The sequence below is a fragment of the Emydura macquarii genome, unplaced genomic scaffold (genome assembly GCF_026122565.2).
Source record: "Emydura macquarii macquarii isolate MOO-44397 ecotype Brisbane River unplaced genomic scaffold, CSIRO-AGI_Emac_v2 contig_2699, whole genome shotgun sequence".
NCBI classification, from domain to species: domain Eukaryota; kingdom Metazoa; phylum Chordata; order Testudines; family Chelidae; genus Emydura; species Emydura macquarii.
This window is the reverse complement of record NW_027132836.1, coordinates 1191789-1214037: the sequence shown is the minus strand read 5'-3', so window position 1 is coordinate 1214037 and position 22249 is coordinate 1191789. Positions and strand designations below refer to the sequence as shown.

The window sequence follows — 22249 nt, the reverse complement described above, 5'->3', positions numbered from 1 at the left end:
ACCCCAAAACAGAAGTACTAATGTAGATCTCAACCTGGAGGGTTGTCTAAACTTTCAAGTAGCTCTGGAAAGTAAAGCACTTACATGAGAATTCAGTGTTCAGGTGGAAGGCTTTCGAAGGAAGATCTGTGTAAGTAAAAACTGAGAAAAGGCAGATCATATAGTCAGAGAAATTCTTAAATATATATCATAATATAAAATCTCACCATAATTTTTACTAAGAATTTTTCTGCATTTTGGCACCTAAGGAAAAATGTCAGTTAAAGAATCCACTTTATTATTGTCACTTTTAGCATTTCAGCTGTTGCTGGAAATGAACTGGGAAGATTAAAGAAACAAATCTGTCGTAGATATGGCTGGAGGGTCTTTTTAAACAATCCAAATCCACCCTCGTTAAACATTTTCAAAAAAAATCCCAACCACTCTTGCTCACATATCTATGTGGAAAAATGCACTGTTTTGTATAATCAGTTTTAGTCCTTATAGCAGTTTCAGTACAGTAAAAAGTGATGGAAGGTTTCAAGGGCTGCAAAGGGACTTAAGTGCTTCACTATTTACTTTGGCATGCTTGAGGATGTGTAGGCATTTCCATTTCTCTAGAAGTATCAATTAAGCCCTGTCAACTTTTATTTCTGGAAGTTAGAAGCTTTGTTCCCTCCGCTAAATCAAACAAAAGATGGATTTTGTATATGCCTCTTAAAGGAAACAAAAGATTGAGCTGTTTAAACTTTTCCACCCTCTTCAAGTTGTAGAGCTTTCATTCTCTTAGAGAAATAAAGGACTTATTGTGTGTGACCATAGCCAAACAATACTCATATGGAGGTATTTATCAATAGGCCAGTCCACCTGGAGCTGGATAATTCCACTCTGGAAACGGGTTTTGCAAAGCTTTTCATACGTTTAAAATATACTTTTAATGAAATATCAATGGTGCCCAGGTAGATCGACGCCTACATTATTTGCTGGCGTAAACTGGGGTAGTTAGTTCCAATGGAGATAAAAGAACTACTCTGATTTATACCAGCTGAGAAGCTGATCCAGAGCATATACATTAATTTGTATGGCATTAATTTATAGTGGGGCAAAAAAAATCAAAATTTTTTCCATTAGAACTCAATGAACATTATCACATGGCTAACAAGTTAGCAAGGTGTACTTAGCAAAAAATATCCCACCCGTTCCAGTTTTGATGAAATAGTTTCCATAATGTGAATATTACTTTTATCTACTCTGTTTTTATGTATTTCATCTAGCTGTTTCGGTTGAAGAGCATGTTTTAGCAACATTTGCAGATTTAAAACACAAAACTGCTAGTTGTAATTCAGGGAACAAAGTAATTGCTTGCTCTTTCTCTGGCAGGGTAAAGGCTGCCCAAAATGAGTTAGGACAACAAATCCTGGCCGATTTTGAAGAAGCTTTTCCTTCCCAGGGTACAAAGGTATTGTTCTGGCTTTTTTCTCCCTTTAATGAACAGTCTGTTGTTAAAATGAAATGTCAAACATAATCATCATTGACTTTTATTTCCTATTTGATCTATGTGTGGCTTCTTCTGTTGCAAGAGATATTTTAGAAAGAATCCCAGTCTGTTGAGTGGTAGTGTAATGTGTTTAATTTTTCTTACTGTTTTCCATCAAGTAAGTGTATGTAAATAGGATGAAATTCAATAAGGACAAATGCAAAGTACTCCACTTTAGAAATCAGTTGCACAGTACAAAATGGGAAATGACTGCCTAGGAAGGAGTACTGAGGAAAGGGATCTGGGGGTCATAGTGGATCACAAGCTGATTAGGAGTCAATAGAGTCACACAGTTGTAAAAAGAAGCAAACATCATTCTGGAATGTATTAGCAGGAGTGTTGTAAGCAAGACATAAGAAGTAATTCTTCCGCTCTACTACGTTCTGGTTAGGCTTCAACTGGAATACCGTGTCCAGTTCTCGATGCCACATTTCAGGAAAGATGTGGACAAATAGGAGAAAGTCCAGAGAAGAGGAACCAAAATGATTAAAGATCTAGAAAATATGACCTATGAGGGAAGATTGAAAAAATTGGGTTTGTTCAGTCTGGAAAAGAGAAGGCTGAGAGGGGACATAACAGTTTTCAAGTACATAAAAGGTTGTTACAAGGAAGAGGGAGGAAAAATTGTTCTTGTTAACTTCTGAAGATAGGACAAGAGTCAATGCGCTTAAATTGTAGCAAGGGTGGTTTAGGTTGGGCATTAGGAAAATCTTCCTGTCAGGGTAGTTAAGCACTGGAATAAATTGCTTAGGGAGGTTGTGGAATCTCAATCACTGAAGATTTTTAAGAGCAGGCTGGACAGACAACTGTTATAGCTGCCTTGAGTGCAGGGGATTAGACTAGATGACCTCTCAAGGTCTGTGCCAGTCCTGCGATTCTATGTGAGAGACATGGTGTTGAGTTTCTCTCTCAGTATTTGGATCTATACTAGGTAGTTGTGCGATTGCAATCAATTTCATCTGACATCTGCAGGATCCTTGTTGCAGAGTAAATCTATAGTGTGCTTGGCTGAATCAGCAGCATGTTGTAGTGAGCAGAGGACAGAGCTGGGAGCCTGGATTTCTGAGCTGGGATTGTAGTACAGCCACTGCCTGTCACTTAATTTTACTGCTTGTGTCACATCATCTGTTTTAATCTGGTTAATTTTACCTCCCTCCCTTTAGTTCTTCTGGGGGTCTTTTCTAACCTGCTTTCCTTGGGTCAGGGTGGATTCTCACAGGGAAGTTGGTTGGCATTTGGAGCAGATGACCGTACCGCTTCAGAGAGCATTGGGTGACCATTTGAGAGAGTGGGACATTTTCAGTTAGAAACGGATCTTTTCATTTGACTTGGATTCATACTGTTTGGTGTCTTTGATCAGTCGGGGATGCTTCCTCTGGAGGGCATCCTATCGGAAGGCTGTCCAAGAACCACATTCTTTTCATGGTGAGAAATCGTCTTCTAATTTCCAGCCTAAATTTATTTGTGGCCTTTTTATACCCCTTTCTTCTTGTATTAATGTTGTGCTTCGTTTAAATAGCTCTTCTCCCTCCCTGATGTTTGCCCTTCTGGTGTATTTTGAGACAGCAAGTTCTTGTGCGTGATCCCAGCTTTTAATAATTCTGGGGGATACCCAGCTGTTTAACTGTGCATGGCTCCCCCACAATGCACTGTACTGAGCTTACACGGCAGCCACCAAACATCTTGTCTACAAAAGACAATACTAACAAGAAAGGTTAGGCCTCTCTGCACTATTGCCAGTCCCTGGAGATGCATAAAAATGAAGATTCCACTATGCTGCATGAGCCGGGATGTTTGTGCATACTAAGAAGTAGAAGAAGAGCAATAATTTTGAATTGCTGCTTGCTCATTGGAGAATTTGGATTCCTTGCACGGGACGAGCTAACTCTGTCTTCCAGAGCACCACCAATGCTCCTTGCCACGTACCTAATAAATCATTTGTCTTGTTTCTTCAAGGAACTAACAGACAAAGAGATGAGGGGAAAGGAAGCTGGGCTGATATTTCATCGCCCAGGGACATGACCCATGAATTCAGCAGAGTCCCATCAGCTTCATGGTTTATTTGTAATATCTCAAATGGGAGCCTGAAGGTGCATTTAATGCACTAGGTTTTTTCTTCTCTAGAGGCCTGGGCTCAAATCTGGTTTATTTGTCTGAAACGAAATGAGTCTTGTAGTCTGAAGGTTAGTCTACATCAGAGATCATAGCGCTGCTTTATATCGGTAGCAGACCCTGTTTAGGAGCAGTAAAAGTGTGTTGCAGGTCAAGATTGAGCAAAGTTGTGTAAAGGAAGCGCTGGTTTCCGACCACTGCTGTCACTCGCGCTTTAAAGAGCTCTTGCTTTTAATTTAAAAAGTCACTTTCAGGGTCAGATTCTCAGCTGATGTCAGCTGTCAGACCTCCATGGAAACTGGGGGAGCTGCACTGTTTTACACTGGCCAAAGATCTGGGCCACGCTTTTTAAAAAAGGTAACAAAAATGGGGCAGGCACTGTCTTTTTGTTCTGTGTGTGTACAGCACCTAGCCCAGTTGGGTGGGGGCTGCTAGGGGCTATGGTGATACCAAAAATGACAATACATATAACAAATTGCTAGGCTTGGCCCACTTCTTTGTGCTTATCCCTCCTGCCAAGTCAGTAGTTCTCAGTGAACAACTACCTTGCATTATAAAGTATATTACATGCAGACGGGCCCCAAAACACATTAGAAATGTTACTAAGCCCTTGTATAAGTCTAGGGGTCACATTGTCCACCACTGCAATGGTGAAATGCAGCAAATGTTTAAGAACAGGGACTGCACATGGGCAACCTTACTTTTAAGCTCATTGAGGTCAATGGAGAGACTTTGGAACACTCCCTAAAATGAAGAGTAACACTGTGTCCACTTGAAACTGCGCCTGGATTTTACTGAAGTTGCTTCTAAGTGACTGATGTTTGCTGTCTTCTGCAGCAGAGCTGCGGTATGTGCCAGTATTGATCAGCAATCAAACAATTTTCTAAGTGTCGCAGCTTTGATCAACTTTTGTCTGCTTTCTGTTTTGTTTTATTTTATTTTAGGGTCTCTGTTTGGGTGGAAACACTTTTGCTTGTCCCAGGATCGCTGTGTTGGTCATCATTCTTAAGAGAATTATTCTGTATTTAGTGCAAGGCTTAACAAAAATGGTACGCTGAGCTGCCTCATAAAAGGGTGCTGGCTGTGCTTTTCCAGCAGGTAGCCATCTGGCTGTCAAGCCACAGGGCAACTTTGCTGCATGTTGCTGAAAGATGCTTAATTGTTCATCCACCAGAAGCCAAATACCTGAGTGTCAATAAGTGGTGGCAGCAACAGTGTTGGGAAAAGAGAACTAACAGTAGAAGGCAAAAACAAGAGGAAGCTGTAAAGGCCAGTAGAATTTACAATCTCTCCTTTAAGCTTTTTAGCTATTAAATCTTTTGTTCTCATTTATTTTGACAGAGGCCTGGTGGACCCAGCAATGTCCTACGTGATGCATGTCTAGTTGCTAATGTCCTGGATCCCAGAATCAAACAGGAAATCATCAAGAAATTTATTAAACAACATCTCTCAGAATACCTGGTACTTTTCCAGGAAAACCAAGACGTAAGTGGAACACAGCATGCTATGGATAGGTTTTACATTTTGCAAAAGGAATAGATTTTGCTTTGTTGGCATTTCCTAATTTCAGATTTACCCAGCTTGATTTTGTAATATTTGTTTCTGAACTGTGTCAGAGATGAGTAATGACTTGATGGTGTGCTGTTGAATGGATGGTGATTTAAGAGCTGTGGTCTTGTGCTGTACTTTTTCAGTCTACGCAGCGCTAGTTAGAGTCCTGCAGGCAGCTGGTAACCCAAGTGCCAGAGCTCGAAAGCCCAGCTGAAAATGGGAATTCTTGGGTTCTAATCCACTGACTTCCTCTGGGGCTTCAAATTCCCCATCTATAAACCGGGAATAATATGTGCCTTACACCAGGGTGCTGGGAATAAATGAGTGAACGGATGAGATATTCAAAAGCACCCGAGTGATTTAAGAGCAAACTCCCATTGATGTTCAGTAAGACTTGCGCTCTTAAGTCACTTTGACACGTCTGAAAATTCCACCTGTATTTAAGGAGTCTGACAATGGGCTAAGTGTTATTTTGTGGGCCAGTTCCATATGATTTCAAAATTCTTAGCCCAGCTTCTTCTCTAAAGCAGCTAGAATATCCTTAGGCAACATGTCTAAATATTAGCAGCTGCAGGCTGTACAATATTCTCCATCTCGTTCAGGTTGCCTGGCTAGATAAAATTGACAGGCGCTATGCTTGGATTAAACGTCAGCTGGTGGACTATGAGGAAAAATACGGGCGCATGTTTCCCCAAGAGTGGTGCATGACGGAGCGTATCGCCGTTGAGTTCTGCCATGTCACAAGGTGAGCACAAATGCAGCTCATGGTGCTTCCTCGCACGGTGAGTTTTGCGCAGAGGAAATACCGTGGCAATCGGTGGTTTTTGCTGAGCCGATGGCAGATCTGTAAAATTTTAAAATGCTGCTGCTAAGTGTCTTTGTAGCATGGTTACTGCCTGTGACTTCAAGGGAAAAAACGGCTGTTTAGGTGATAATCCTGAAAGAGAGTCACAGAAATATATTGAAGATGAAGATTCTGATATCAAAAGAAAAGCACCCTTCCCTGCCGCAGAGCTATAGATCAGTAACGTTAAGGATGATTGGGAAACCTGGAACTGCCACCTCACAGAGCCAGCTCCTTGAAAGCCAACACCCACGTCCCATCCCATCAGGCTAAGAACAGGACATTGGATGGTAGGGGCTGGTGTCCTGTTACACACACACCTCAAAACAACTGTGGGTACGAATTCTGAAACCTAATCGGTATGGGAGTTCAGCAGTTAAATGAGAGTAGTTTAGGAATTAGCTTGAATTTAGTGATGAGACCTGGCTCCCTATAGGAACTGGACTGAATTACAACCATAAGCTTCAAATCTTTTTCTTAATATGAACATAGGTAGTTGATATTTCTCTCCAACCAGGAACTCACAGCCTTTCTTTCCCCCCTCTCTCCCTCTCTTTTAGGACAGAGCTGGCTAAGATCATGCGCACACGGGCGAAAGAGATTGAGGTGAAATTGCTTTTGTTTGCCATTCAGAGAACCACCAACTTCGAAGGGCTGCTGGCTAAACGCTTCTCGGGATGCACTCTGGCTGATGGGACAGTGGTAAGGAAACATCTAAAGAACAGCCCTGCAGCCCCAGCTGTTACGGGACGAAACGTCCATCCCCAGCTGTAATTGGGTCAGTGAGGGGCTGTAAAGAGTGTCTTTTGCAGCCCTCCTCTGCCCAAAAGATGTTAGCTGGATCAGAGAGCAGAGTGTTTGTTTGGGGGTGGGAGTTTTGGAGGAGGGATTCCAGAACCTTCATCTGGGGCACAAGGACTCTTCTTCCTCCCATATCTCTTGCGGGTGCATGAAGGAATCAATCATTATGCTACTTCAACTCTCCTATGCCTCTTCAATTTATAGCTGAAGCACCTTTGCTATGGAGAACCACAACATAATTATGCCACGATGTATGCATCCTGACACAAGTTTTTTGCAAACTGATGCAACATCGTAACTGAACATTCTCCTCCTTTCTCAGTGCTCCTTTCCAGCTACTGCATAGGAAAGACTTTTCTCCTATCCAGTCTTAGCCGTGGGGTTTACTCTTATTTGCTGGGGAAATCCGTTTTCGAAAAGGACCCTGTTAGCTTGCATGCTGCCTTCTCAGTGTTCCCAGCTCTGCCTGTTACCATCATGTCCAATAGCTTAGGGAGTGTGACTGTGCTCGTCATTCTGCTTTTTCTGCCTGGAATCTAAGCTGAGCAAGTCAAGTGCTAATCAAATGCTGCCTAGACACTTGTGGCTCAAGGACCATGGGTCTGAGGATTGCTGCTCCGCACCGTTGCTCTGTGGACTCCTATTTGGACTCTTATCTTTGCGGGAGCTGTGTAGGTGCAATGCTTTCCATCAGAGCTCACCATGACGGATTGAACTCTTGCTATTTGGTGTAATGCAGTAGATGCTGCCAGTTAAAGGGGGAGTCCTTTAACACTTCCCTTGATTTATTGATTGACTTGAGAGTTCTTAACAATCTGCTTTTCATTTTTCCAGAATATTTATTAACAAATGCACTGTTAATTAGCTGACTTAATTGGGTTGTTCTCGTTATCCGTTCAGAAATGGGGTGCACGGAAGCGATTAGAATTGAAGAACAACAAAGGAGAAGACGGTTTGAAATAAGGAAAATTAATTTCTCTTTCCTGGCAGCCTTTCTCCCACTTCTGATTCTATTTAGGAGCCATGAAGCCTTGGATTACTGTCATTTGAACTTTTTTTAAATATAAAGCATGTAATTCCAGACAGTTAAATGGAGAATACACAGTGGGGAGAGTGGCAGAGTGGGAGCCATCATACAGGATTTGCTGCAGCAGCACCGTTCTCATGTCTGTAGTTAACTGTTGTGTCAGCAATTCTGTATTAAAGCCCCTGTTTAAAGGGATTAGAACCAAGCCTTACCCATGCAGTCTGGGCAAGAATTGGCCAATGGAGTATTTGGGCCCCTTTTGAAATGCAGAAATGTAACCAGTAAAGACCCATTCTGGCTTTGAATGTTCTTTAATGTGTTTCTGTAAGTTAAAGGGAGCTTGTCGAGGTTTCTGTGTGAGGGGGGCACAGATGGTGAGGAGCCATCTCACTTTCTACCAAGCCCTCTGTAGACCACTGGTCAGAACCTCCAGCCAGCAATGATGAATGATGCTACCACTAGCAGCAGAGTTTAGTCCTTTTCCTTGGAGCTTTCGTGCACCAGTTCGTAGACGAAAGATTCCAGACAAAGCCAAACAAACCAAAACCAGAACAGTGGGTCCCGATTGCTGGAGACTTTTTCCAGCTTCTTAGCCAGCTGCGGAGGGTGGGGCGAGAAGGACACTCAAGTTAGCTATGCCACAGCCACTTGCTCTCTACCTTTCTTTGTCCATCCCCATTACTTATTTGATGGGCAGATCTCTGGGTTAACCCATCCCACCCTGGGGTTTGCTACCTTATTACACTCACATATAACCTGTGATTTGCCCCACAACACAGCCTGTCTTGGCTGGCGAGGCCAGTTTGGAAACCATGTGATTTGAGTCTCACATGGGGATGTTCCTCCCACCCCCATCGCTGTATTGCCAATTATGCCTGCCCAAGAAGTGATCATACAGAGTAGGACGCAACACCGGTCCTCCAACGGGACCCACTCTGCTCCCCTTCCTCTAGCAGACTGTTCACTCTCTTCAGCCTCTTAGTGCCTGGACAGCACCATCCCCTCCTCAGCCAGCAAGAGCCAGTGCTGGCACTAGCTCAAACTTGGCTTCTTTCCTTCTGGGTGGTACTTCTAATGCTTGATGGAGCAGCAAGCCGTGTTTGGAGCCTTGAACTGTGACCCATGAGCCACCCAGCTTGCTGGATATTAAAGAGCCCAGGATTAATTTTGGAAGAGTAGGAATTCGTTGCGTTGTCAGCCAAAATTTCCCTTCCTGAGGTGTATTGGCAGAGTTGTTGCAGCTGGGGAGCCCGGCACTGGAACAGAAGAGCACGCTGCATGTCAGGAGTGAGATGCATTGATAGAGCAGTGGAGGAGGACTGGGGAGCGCCCAGTTCTAGTGTCGCAGGAGATCAGGATTGAGGTGCATTGCATGCAGTACTTGGCAGTACTTATCACAGTCAGTCTTTCACTTTATTGAACCGTGAATTCATCTCTGCATTTTTAGGAAGCCGACCTCTGGACGATACTTCCCTTCGATGTTCTGTGGTTGTCAGTGATCTGTAGCTTTATTCCCACAAGACAATCCGCCAGGGAGGGGAGATGCAGAGAAGGTGTAGGAAGGCAAAGTGAGAATGCAGCAGTGTGTCTGATGTCCCAAAAGGAAACTTTCTCTCCCTTTACTGACTTTTTTTTTTTTTTTTTTTTAAACAGAAAAAGCCAGAGCTGTCAACTTCCTCCACCAACCCATTTCTGGAAGATGAAACTGGGACAGAGATGGACGAAACAGTGATAGAGAAAGGTGATATAGACAGAGTAAGTCTTCAGAGTGCCTTATGTGCAAACAAATGTCCCAGTTTCTGAGACTCTCTGGAAGTCCCTAAGCTTGTATTTCAAATCCATTTGAGAAGTTCGTTTTCATTACCACATATTTAGTGTGATCTTGGTCCAACAAGCACTATGTAATAATGGTCCTTCACTTGACACATCTGCCCATGTGACACATCTGCCCATAGACGCTCGCTTTATTGAAGAAAACCAGGTTTTACTCCTGCGGTGTCGGGAGAATGAGCTGGGTTCTGTTGTACCAGCACGTCAATAACAAGATCAGCAGCTGAAATGTAACCGCAGAACCTTTACTGACGAAAGACACAAAAATGCAGTTGGGATTTCAGATCCCAGGTGATATTTGCTTCGCTGGCAGTTTGAGAAGTCATATTTTGCTTTTTAAACTGAGCAAATTAAACCTAGAATCAGGGAGTGAGAATAAATACGGGAAGCTCATTCTGTATAATTTTTCACTTTCACTCAAAAAATATGAGTGGAGGAATTTTTGTATGTTGTTTTTTTTCTCCTTTTCATCCCCAGTGATGGGGAAGCAAAGCACTTCTGTGACACTTTGCATCTTCAGAGCATGATACAAACATTAAATGAATGTGCTAGAAAGGCTGTTGTTCCTTTTAATAGGCACTGATCTCAAAGCCAGCAAGCTACTTTGTTTTGCTCTGTACAGTTGAAGATTGTAGAGTGTTAATTGTAAGCTGTTGGGGCGGGGACCTTTTTATTCTGTTTCTTCAGCGCCTGGTACAATTCGGTCCTAGTCCATGACTGGTGCTCCTATGTGTGACTGAAATGCAAATAATTAATAATAACTAGGAGCAGTGGGACGTTATCTTGATGTTCTTGGCAATCAGGGAACCTGGGTTTGACCCCCGCTCTCTTGAGCTTGGAGGGTCTGGAAGTGATTTGGAGGCAGGATGTCGAGGGCCTGGGGAGGTGTGAGCACTGCGTGTCCTTCTGAGAATGGCCTTTATTACCAATGGGAGGGGCGCGCGTTGACTCATTGCTGTCTACCCTATGCTGGCTAGGAGACAGCCAGCCATGAGGAAAGGTGTCAGGGAGGGAGTAAAGCGTAGGAAAAACTGAGGGGATTATCCGGGGCACCAGAAGGCAGGCGAGAGAATAAATGAACTGCAGAACCATCCCCTGTTTTTAATGAACAGCTGAATGTGCTAACTTGTCAGAAGGCAATTCAAGTATTTCTGAGCAGGGAATTGTCTAGTTTCCAGCACGCAAGGAGGTTGGTTTCCTTCCTGGCATCAAGTCTGTGCCAGCCCATCATGCCATTCCCTGAAGTGCTGCTTGCAGGGGAGGTAGCCCCAATTTTGGCATTCCCCAGGCTAATACTCCTGAGAATGGTACCATGATTGGCCGGAGCGGTGAGTGCACTTAGCAAAGTCCCACCCAGCCAGCCATGAGTGGGACTTTGCTGAGTGCACTCACTGCTCCAGCCAAGCATGGTACCATCTGGGGAAGAGCCCCAAAGGTTCATGAATACTTCGGTCCCTAGGCACCAGTTGGAGGCTAAAGATTGCAAGTTAGTGGCAAAGGCCTCATATGTTTCACTTGCTTTTGCTGGCAGGAGAGGAGCAGGAAAAGGAAAAATTGAAGATGGAGGGGGCTGACAGGTAGAAGGCCTCTAAGACATTAGTGTTGATGACTGAGGATATGTGTAAATGGAAGAGGGCTACTAGGGGGAGCATAAGAGTGAGAGGAAAGAAATCAAAGAAATCCATGTTAAAAAGAAACCCTTCTGGTGATCCTTGCAGTTAGATTTAATCTGTTTACTTTGGACAGTAATAAAAGGAAACTGGGCCAGCTGCAGACCTCCTTACTGTGACAACAGTAACCTTTTATTTTTCCATCAAACTCCAGGAGGAAATAGCTTAAACATCTGCAGCTCTTGGACAGCATTCATGCACTCTGAAATATTGCTTCACTGCTACTGTTGGAAGATTTAGGATTCTGTCTCTCTAAGCAATGTGGGGTGCAGGAAGATGCAAAAACTGAGAGAGAGAAGCACAGGCATACACAATCTCTGCTTTAATCCAGCTCCCCAGCCTCAGGAACTGTAAACACTTCTAGTCTAGTGAATCCCTGATTCCCTGCTGCACAAGGTGGTCCTGTCGGATATCCCGTTCCAGGCCTCTGGGAATGGTACGTTTTAGACATGCCACCCATTGCTTTCTTCCTGAAGCCAAGGAAAATACACATCCAGCTGGAATGCACAGGCCCTGGCAAAGGCACAGGATCGGGGAATGCTGGGCAGCGGCTCTCTCCCAGAGTCGCAAAAACTCACATTCCTCAATGTTATTGTTCACGAAAAGGTTAATGAAACCAGGTTCATGGAGTGTTCTGGCCTCCATAAATCGTTTGTTCACGTAGGCTTTGCAGCCGCATGTCCTTACTCATTTTTATGTGTTCTAGTCTTAATTATTTCTTGAAAATGCTTGCGTTTCTGGTCTCCGTGCACATTCCACAGGTGACCCAATACCTACTTGTCTGTTGTTTAGGAAAGCACATCCTCCCTAGTTTGCTCTTTTAGGGTGGAAAGGCTTTTTCAAAGAGGAAATCTCAGCTCTTCATTGGCTGGGAGTTGAACCCAGATCTCTAGCAAGGGAGGTGAGAATTTGCAGGCAGTGAAATTGTCTGATTGCTAAGAAATGGAGACAACAGGAGACAGTGTCAATATCAACATTTCAAAATTCTAGCTATAGTACAAATAATTAGAGCGTTTAGAGTCCCAATTCAGCACTGTGCTTAAGCACATGCAGAACTTGAATAGTCCCATTGGCTTTGGTGAGACACACTTATGTGCTTTGCTGAATCAGTGAATGAGCTGGGCTCTGCAAATGTAGAATCACAGGAAGGAGGATGTGTCATGGTTGTGAACTAAGGCTCAACACTTTAAAAATGTGATATGTAATCAAATGAGAATAAGGCAGATGACCCCAAATTGGGCATGTAATTAATGGTGCAAATCTGACATGAAAAATAGTAGTATTAGTGATCATTTTAAAACATAACCCCACCCCCTTTAAATGCGTTGTCATAGTGAAAGAGATGCCACAGCCCTCTGTGCATTGATAATTGCAACTCTGGGAATTGTGATCTGCTTACCTAAATTCCATCTGCAGTTTCACCGGAGTATAGTATATTTCATGTCCTAAAATGTGGGCATGTGTTCATTGTGCTTTTGCACAGCAGCTGTGCCCACCTCTGATGGGGTTGCCTTTTGGTGGTGGTTCCTTACTACTAAATAGGGATGTTGTAAAGATTGGTTATTTGCAAAGTGCTTAGAGATCCTCTGCTGAAAGGTGTTATACAAGCACAACCTGTTCTTTATTGTAAGGGAACTCTATAAGTGATTAAGACAACTCTGAAAAACAATACATTTATGTTGCTGCAAACTGGGAGGGATTTCAAGTGCTTTGGTGGGCAGGATGAGAATTCAAAATGCCTTGGACAAATTGGAGAATTGGTCTGAAATCACCAAGGTGAAATTCAATAAAGACAAGCACAGATTACTTCACTTAGGAAGGAAAAATCAAATGCACAACTTCAAAATGGGTAATAACTGGCATGGTGTTAGTACTGTGGAAAAAGATCTGGGGGTTATAGTGGATCATAAAATGAATATGAGTCAATAATGTGATGCGGTTGTGAAAAAGGCTAATGTGATTCTGGGGTGTATTAACAGGAGTGTTGTATGTAAGACATGGCAGGTAATTGTCCTGCTCCACTTAGCACTGGTGAGGCCTCAGCTGGAGAACTGTGTCCAGTTTTGAGCATCACACTTCAGGAAAGATGTGCATAAATTATCGAGAGTCCAAAGAGAGCAACAAAAATGGTAAAAGGTTTAGAAAACCTGACCTATGAGGAAAGGTTAAAAAAAACTGGGCACGTTTAGTCTTGAGAAAAGAAGACTGAGGGGGGACATGATAAATCTTCACATGTGTTAAGGGCTGCTAGAAAAATGACAATCAGTTGTTCTCCGTGTCCACTGAAGGTAGGACAAGACGTAATCTGCAGCAAGGGAGATTAAGGTTAGATATTAGGAGAAGCTTTCTAACTAAATTATTCTGGAATAGGCTTCCGAGAGTGAGTGTGGAATCACGATCACTGGAGATTTTTAACAGCAGGTTGGACAAACACCTGTCAGATCTGGTCTAGATTTACTTGGCCCTGCCTCAGTGCAGGGGGCTGGTCTTGACGACTTCTTGAGGTCCCTTCCAGCCCTGTTTTTCTATGATTCTGTGGACATCTGACAATACAAAGGGTCCAAAACCAGGTTCTAGACATTATTAGAGACACTTCATCTTTCAAAGCAAATAAACCAGGCAACTAAATGCAAGAGAATATTGCTCAATTGTGGCAAAGCGTGACCCTCTGTACGTTGTTGATTACCTGACAGTAAAGTTCTAGGTTACAATAAAGTCCTAAAGAACGTAGGTCCTACGGTGCTGGTTTCATTGCTGTTTTCCATAGAAGTTTGTTGGCAGATTTGCAATCATTGCTCTAAATGGTTTCGTTGCAGCCCAAGAAGCCAAAGGTCCCAGACAACCCATTTCATGGCATCGTTTCCAAGTGCTTTGAACCTCACCTCTATGTATATATTGAGTCCCAGGACAAGTGAGTAACCAGCATCCACCTTTTTTTATTTTGATTCAGTGTGTATTACGGTGAGTGTTTCCTCAAATTGTGCTTTGCTTGCTTTAATCTGCAACAATAGTGTCGCTCCTCCATCTCTTAAAGGATGTAATGTTCAAAGATGAGCATCCCAAAATCAAACTGCAGAAGGATGTTTGTATTTGACAGAGACAACATGCTGTGAAAGATGGCCAAAAATATGGCCAACCGAGTCCTATAATGCAGTCTGATGCATCCTTGTTGAGAGATGACTCGCAGACATTACAAGTCCCAGCATGCACCATCTTGACAGTCCACACTGCCAAAGTACATTGCAGGGTCCATCAATTTCCACAGCCCTTGCTTCCTTATTTAAAAAGGAGAGTGGCTACTATCGGGTTTCTATATTCAACTCAGGAACAGCGCTTAGGCTTCTGGTAAATTACTAGTATGGCCTTGGGTTATTCAGTGCCCCTGATGTGACTGGATTATGGTGTTGTTTGTAGCCCACAGGCTTGGAGCAGTGATCCATGTTGATTTCTTGGGGAGAAGGCTTTTCTCCTGCAGCATGAGCAATGAAGACTCAGAGCCGTCAGCTGCCCCTCCATTATAAATGCTCATCTTTCATCTCATGTCCTGTGCAGATAGTTTTACTTATTAGAGTTTTGCAACTCACTTATCCTTGCTGTGCATTGGTTTACCCCTCTGTAAAATGGATACAAAACCTACCTGACAGGGGTGTTTTAGATTTCCATTATTTGTATACAGATCCTCACATGAAGAGTGCTATGAATGTGCTCGCTATTCTTAAATGAGTGTTTGTCACTCCTGACCCATTGCTTTGCTCAGTATATGAGTCTCCATATGCTATTAAAGCATCATTTTTTCTGACTTACTGCGGAATATTTAGAGATCCTGTGAATGGAAGATGTTCTAGCCTAAGGGCTCTCAAAGTTTTCCATAGGCTTGACCACATCTTCATAGACAGTCACCTGGGCACTTCCACTCCCACTGGTGATCATAGAACACCCCAGTGACAACTGCAGTGACTGAATCCAGGGAAGAATGACAACAGGAAAGTATTTAAAATAGTTTAGCTTCTTTTAATACAATGTAGGGAGGCGGAAGAAGAGTCACCATCATGTGACCTGCCAGTTCCCTAAGGGCTACCAGCAAGGGCTGTATCGCCATAGTTTAGGAGATAAAAATGAATGGGCTTGAACCGGATTGAGGCTCGTGCTGGTAGTGTTATAATTATTATTTAATATTTGCATTATCGGAGCCCCAGTCATGAGTCAGAACCCCCCTGTGACCCAGTTATATTGAAATGCCAGGTAACAATTCTGGGGCAGTTTTTCCATGTCCCATAAATCTTTTATGCTTAAAAAAAAATGTGCAACAGTTGGCCCTTCTGGGCTAGATTCCACTCTCACAGCAGAACAAAGGAAAATGGTTTGTTTCCTTCCTCCCTACAAGCGAAACACCAAAGTGTATGAACCTCCCCCCGCCCCCCTTTTGGCTAATTTAATCCCTGTTTTCAGTAATTCTACCCCACCCTGCTCCTGCTCTCACAACATTTTTTTCCTTCTCTTTTCTTCCACAGTCCCCAAGATGTTTTACATTAGCTTTATAGCTACAGGCTGCAGGGAGCTGAAAGAAAAACTGTCACATTAGCCAAAAAAAAAAAAAAAAGTTTGCTTTTCTGTGCAATCTTTTCTCCTGGGCTTGAACTTTTGAGGGATCTATTTGATTGATATCTGCATACGGGATGTCACTCAGACAATTAATTTGTATTTGGGCAGTGAACAGAGAGGTGGTGTGACAGAAGTTTTGTTTAGTGAGCCCTTAGTTCGTGGCAGAAAGCAGCTAGTTCCTCTTCTGCTGGAAAATTGTTTCCATACCAGTGTAAAGAATCCTGGTGCCAAAACCCGTAGCAGTTTCACAGGAGATACCTGAAAGAAAGCCTTTAAAGAGTCGTTTTGTATTGGGTTTTTTCCCCAAACTTGGTTACAATTTGAATGTCAGGTATCAGATTGCACTTCAGTCTATCTGGTATATAAGCGTGAGATTCTTATGCCCAACTTAACTGAGCGACATGAATGTATATGTAAGAGGTGGCCAAATTTACTGACCCTCTGAGCTGCATATGACAATCTTCAGAAGTTTGAAAGCCGGGGCGCACCTGCCAGGGCTCAGGGCTTCTGCCCCACAAAGATGACAGGCTCGGGGCTTCTGCCTTGCTCCTGCTGAAGCCCCAGCAGGTGCACCCCATGGGGCAGAAGCCAGCCCCTAGCCCCAGCACCCTGCTGCAGGGGAGAAGCCCCAAGCTTCCCCCAGACCCCAGCCTGGTAGACAGAGGATGGGGGCGGGAGTCCTTATTATGGTCCAGCATAGGGTTAATGTTCTGAATCTGGGCTCATTTCAGCGCGGAGTTCCAGAGATATCCAGCAGAGTGTATACCCTATAACTGATTTGGACTTCTTAATGTTGTTAGCATGCATCATCTCAGTATTTGGGGCAATCTAGATTGAACAAACTGGCTTGTTAAACATAATGCATTCTTTATTTGTGTTGCTTCATGGCTTGATACCCAGGTCATCTTCATGAAGATTTGCATCCTCCCATTCACCTGATGGAGAACAAAGCACTGGCTCTTAATTCTGTCATTGTTTAGCTGATGGGAGTGTCAGTGTCGTGATAGCTCTAACTAAGAACTTGTGTTAATTGCATACTGTTGTAGGTCTAGAAAAAGTACTGATGTTCCGGAGACAAGGAGATCGAGAGTAAAGAAAAGTGTGAGCATGCAAAAATAGAAGGGTTTGAGTCCCAAAGAAAGCGAGTAAAATTCTGCACTTGGGTGATTTCGTTGCAGTCTCTCTTTCCCTCACCTCACTGATGTGCCCTTGTTTGGAGAGGTTTCTCATTTGCATTTGGAAATAAAGATGTCGTGTGTGTAGCAGTCTCAGTTCCAAAACCTGGAGAGGAGAGATTCCCTTTCTGTGTCTCTCTTATCTTCTTCACACTTCACCTTTGAAAGGCAGGGAACAACCTTTCCCTGTCTGGTGCCTCACACTGCTGAGGCTCCAGTGTGTTGTTCCTGTGGTGTGTTAGCGGAAAGGTGCCCATTTGTTCACAGTCCAACTGTCACGACTTTGCCGAGTCCCAACCAACAGCTGCTGCGAAGAATTGTCAGTCTCCTGGCTCATCAGGGCCCAGAAGCACATCAAGCCCACATTGGACAAGACCTCCAGAATGGCCTGGGGAAGAGTGAGAGTGCCCTGCTGATTCCGGTGCGCCGGCTCACAGCAAAGGTGGTGCAGGCCACCAGGAAAGTGACTAACTTAAATACACCTATCCACTGCTTTAGGCACGTGTACAGCGTTTGGGCCTGCAGCTCCTGAAGTCAATGGGAAAACTTCATTGACATGAATAGAAACAAAATGGTGCTTCTTGTTTACAATAACTTCCAAATGCAAATTGGACCCGCCCACAATTAAAATTCCTTCAGCACAGAACTCTCTCCTTTCCACCCACATCCATCTATCCTATCCAGCTCGCTCACCTGGAAAAGCAAGGAGGAGTGGAGAGCTTTGCAACATGAACAGGCCAGCTCATTCATTCAGTCTCTGATATATGAAGGGAGGGAAAGTGAATTCCAGAGTTGAGGATCCTTTACTGAAGTGGTGGTCCGTGGTATTTGGCTACCCCAGGAACCTGACATTTGCCTGTGCAGATCCTGTTACATAGTGTACGAAGAGTGGTCTCCTCAGCCTGGGCTAAACTGGGGACTTCTGAGATGTACTCGTGATTGTTGTAGTTCAGTTGCTTTATGGCATCATTTTCCCCTATGGGCTGGGCTTTCTGGCTGGACTACATTTACCAGGACGCACCACAGCCAGGCACTCCTACGATGCATCCCCCGACTTTCATCAAGAGGAGTACATCATGGGAGATGTAGTCTGGCCAGAAAGCCCAGACCATAAACAAGAATGGGAGTGTAAGGATCCAAACTACAACTCCCATGAAGCACCATGGTGCCATTTTGAATAGAAATTTCAGTTTTCAGCTGAAATATTTTGGATATTTTGCCGAAAACCCAATGTTTTCTGTTGAGGGGACTTTATTTTTCAACCAGCTCTATTTAAACATATCCCACAAAGACCAGTAAATCCATCCATATGCTAAGAACAGAACCTGGTATGCTAACCCTGAAGTCTTTGTCCTGGAGGAGTGGGACCGAAGGAGCCCCCTTTGAGCAGAAGGTTCATGTTGATTCTGCCTCAGCCTTCTGCCAAGCTGAAAAGCCTTTTTTCTCCATGGTAGGGTAGGTAATAAGCGAACTTCATTGGGCCCTACCCATCAGAGTGTTTAACTTCCCTGTAGTGAGTACGATTAGCAAAGAGCAGATTAACCCTTGTGCACCACAACTCAAAGGAGGCAGCAAAGAGCAGCATGCTTGCATACAGTAAGTAGTCGGTGTTGGAAAAGAGCTTGAATAAAAAACACATTTCCACGTGTCAATAATTGTTGTCTATTAATAAATCTTCTTTAAAGGAGCAGTGTGTTTTCTGTACGGCCCTTCGGTAACCAACAGAAACTGGTAAACAGCAAATGCTGCCAATGCTGTTCCCTCGTGAGCACGTCCCTTTAAAAGGTGTGGTCCACGTGGCCTCATTTGGAGGCGGCTGAGCTGTGCACTGCGACTGTTACTTCAGCTGGTGCCAGGAATGAAACCTGAGTGTAGGCTTTATGCACTTGCATTTCATATGCTGAACCTGGTCCTGGCAGGGGTTGTAATATTTTGTGTGTGACTGGAGAACCAATTGAAGCTGCCATTAAAATTCTGGGTACAAAAGGTCATTACTCTTCTGCCCTATTCTTTATTGTTGAACAAGCTTTGTGCTGGATGGGTGGGGACACAAGAGGGTCTGCAGAATCAGGCTGCTGAGATTTGAATTCATTTTGACGGTATCCTACAAGAAGACATCTGGTTTTAAGCGTCTCTTTTTTTATTTTTTTTACCACCGTATTAAAATACCTCTTTCTTTTTCTTGCATTAGAAATCTTGGCGAGCTGATTGACAGATTTGTTGCTGATTTCAAGGCTCAAGGTCCTCCCAAGCCAAATGTGGATGAAGGGGGAGCTGTCCTGCCCAGCTGTGCTGACCTTTTTGTCTATTACAAGAAGTGCATGGTGCAGTGTTCGCAGCTCAGCACTGGTGAACCCATGATAGCGTTGACCACCATATTTCAGAAGTACCTCCGGGAATATGCCTGGAAAATTCTCTCTGGAAACTTGCCCAAGTGAGTTTAGCTTTCCAAATACTAGGCCACAGTCTGGGGATACAAGGTGGGAAGAGATGTGTTGTGAAGGCAACTGTTTAATACATCAACACTTTTGAATGCCAGCGTTGTACTTTCAAAGGAACCGCGTAGCAGCGTTGCGGCTCCCATATGTAAATTCAAAGTACTATTATGTTGCAGTGAAAGACAGCAGGAGGGTGGACAGAAGAACCAGTGCTGGGATTTTCAAGAGCATCTCTCAGAGTTAGGGCCATATCCTATTGTCATTCAGTGGGAGTTGGTCTCCCTGCCGAGAACAATAAACACTTGAGATCTGACTGTCAGAACTACTTGTTCACAGCTACACCAATGGCCAGTTCAGGCTCCGAATCTCCACTGCCCTGTACCTTGTGTCATGTGCAAAGTGAGTGTGAAACTACCAGATAGGAAAGGTAGCATTGTACACAACTGTACACTGTGTGAATATCATCACAAGGGGGAAGGCGTAAGGTAGTGGAGAGTCAGGCCCCCTTGCTTTGGGTGTTCATGTGTGCAAAAGACCTGACGGATCCATACCTGTGCTAATCACACATGCAAATTTAGAAGCAAAATTGTATTAGCACAGTTTTGGAAATTCGGGCAATCAAGTTGATGCTGGTGGGATTCATATAATAACTAGTAATAAAGGTGATTTCTTTGTAAGGTTCTGAAGTGTCCTGACTGGTACTATTTTAGCCATGTGTGTGTACAAACACTTAATTAATTGATCTAAGCCACATGTTGCTCTATTAAACAGTTGTCAATCCAGCGAAGTCATTAGAGTCACTATGAATTTACATTGGTGTAAATAAAAGTGAAATTTGGCCCCGTGAATTCACTGGGAAATCATCAACATTTACTACAGATAATGTACACATGTGACTATTTGGTGTGTCCCGGCTGTCTCCCTTGCTAAATCCGGGAGCACCAGAGTGAATTTCTGAAACCAGCTAAAATGTTTTACATATGGGAGTGGGGTTACATTTAGAAAAGTGGAAAGATGAATTTAACGTGTGTTCTCCAGCAGACCTCAGTTGCATTCTTTGAACATGTGACTTTTTGTGCTCTCTTTCTGCTGTCCAAGATAAATATCGCTGTCCTATGTTTTTTAAAAAAGGATTTGGATTATAGAGAGTTGAAATAGGCAGGGAATTTCCTGACTCCTAACTGTTCTGATCCTTTGATTAACTGCTGTGTATCAACAAAACAGTAGACAATACAGGAGATAATTCCCATATGCTGTTATTTATTGTCCTTTTTGTTATTACAGTATTTGAAATGACTGCTAAACTTTGAGCTCTATCTTGAAATCTGTTTAGTTATCAGATAATAAATAGCTTATTACCATGTTGCATAATAACTATTGAGATCTTCCTGAAACCATAAACTAGAATATCGAAGTAGTTGACAACCAAGGTAGGATTAGCCATTGTGCATTAAATTTGATTAAGGTCTAATACACTGGAATGTGCTGGATTTTCCATCACTTGACGTCATTAAATCAAGACTGATATCTTTCTATAAAATATGCTACAGCTGAAACAAAAGCGATGGGCTTAATGTGGGTGGTATTGGGTGAGATTCTTTGGCCTGTTTCATGCAGAAGATCAGACTAGTTCCTCCTGGCCTTAAAATCTATATGTAGGGTATTTGGTGGTGCGTGTACGTGTACCAGAAAGCACAGTAGATGGCTGAGCCTGTCAGTATTTGTCTTTTCCCCAGAACAACAAGCAGCAGTGGTGGATTGACCATCACCAGCCTGCTGAAAGAAAAGGAGGGCTCAGAAGTGGCTAAGTTTACTGTGGAAGAACTCTGTCTGATCTGTAGTATCCTGAGCACTGCAGAGTACTGCTTGGCAACAACCCAACAGGTGAACTTTCCTCTACATCACTTGTAATATTGTCTCTTGTCTATCCTGCAATAATCCCATGTCAAGTCAGGCAGTAAAGTGCTGCTCTTTGGCGCTCAGCTGTACTAAGTAATACTACAAGCTATTTAAATGTCAAATTAAAGGTCGCTACTCATCTAATGAAAAAAGTCAAAGATTCTGTGCCGAAGTTGACATAGTAATTTCTGCTGTGCATAATGTTTTTTTTAATTATGGAACGATGATGTTAATTAAAACTGTATTTTAGAGAAAGGGATTGTTGATTTTGCTGCCATCACTGGATCAGAACAGGTTTGTGACGATAACCCTGACTGGCGTATCACTTTCGGGTAGAATTCTTTCATCCTGCTTTAATCCAATTGATGGAGAATAATCAAAATCCCTTCTTCTGTTATCCTTCAAGGCTACTTTGGTGCGCATAAATTAATGTAGGACCAGGAATGTGCTTAATCACCTCATTGTGTGCCAGGGCACAGTGAAAAGAGGGGACATAAAGCATTCTCTTCAGAATGCTCTATCATTACTGTTAACTCTACATTTAAAATACTCTCAGAATTCCCTAGGTGAGTAGATGCACCTATGTTGGCTGCCATCTTGGCCTATACACTGGGGATCTCCAGAGCTAACAGCATGAGCTGCTAATGCTTTCGCTAAAGAACCGAGGCTGTCTAGTTGGGGCTGTAATAGATCAGACACAAAGAGGACCTGTAGTGCGTATTGATCCGTGGGTTACACGCCTGTCCTAGGTGAGTTAGTGCCCTACTATACTGTCATGTTAGAC

General features: G+C 43.3%; 1 protein-coding gene across 1 annotated transcript in view; it reads left to right on the top strand.

Annotated features, from left to right (window-relative positions):
* VPS53 (VPS53 subunit of GARP complex) overlaps window positions 1–22249 on the top strand; it is an 80662-nt gene that overhangs the window by 28634 nt on the left and 29779 nt on the right. The window contains exons 8-15 of the mRNA XM_067565776.1: window positions 1360–1438; window positions 4970–5113; window positions 5782–5924; window positions 6584–6725; window positions 9505–9606; window positions 14168–14262; window positions 19320–19562; window positions 21303–21450. Coding sequence (XP_067421877.1) covers window positions 1360–1438; window positions 4970–5113; window positions 5782–5924; window positions 6584–6725; window positions 9505–9606; window positions 14168–14262; window positions 19320–19562; window positions 21303–21450 — 1096 coding nt within the window. The remainder of the gene's footprint in view (window positions 1–1359; window positions 1439–4969; window positions 5114–5781; window positions 5925–6583; window positions 6726–9504; window positions 9607–14167; window positions 14263–19319; window positions 19563–21302; window positions 21451–22249) is intronic.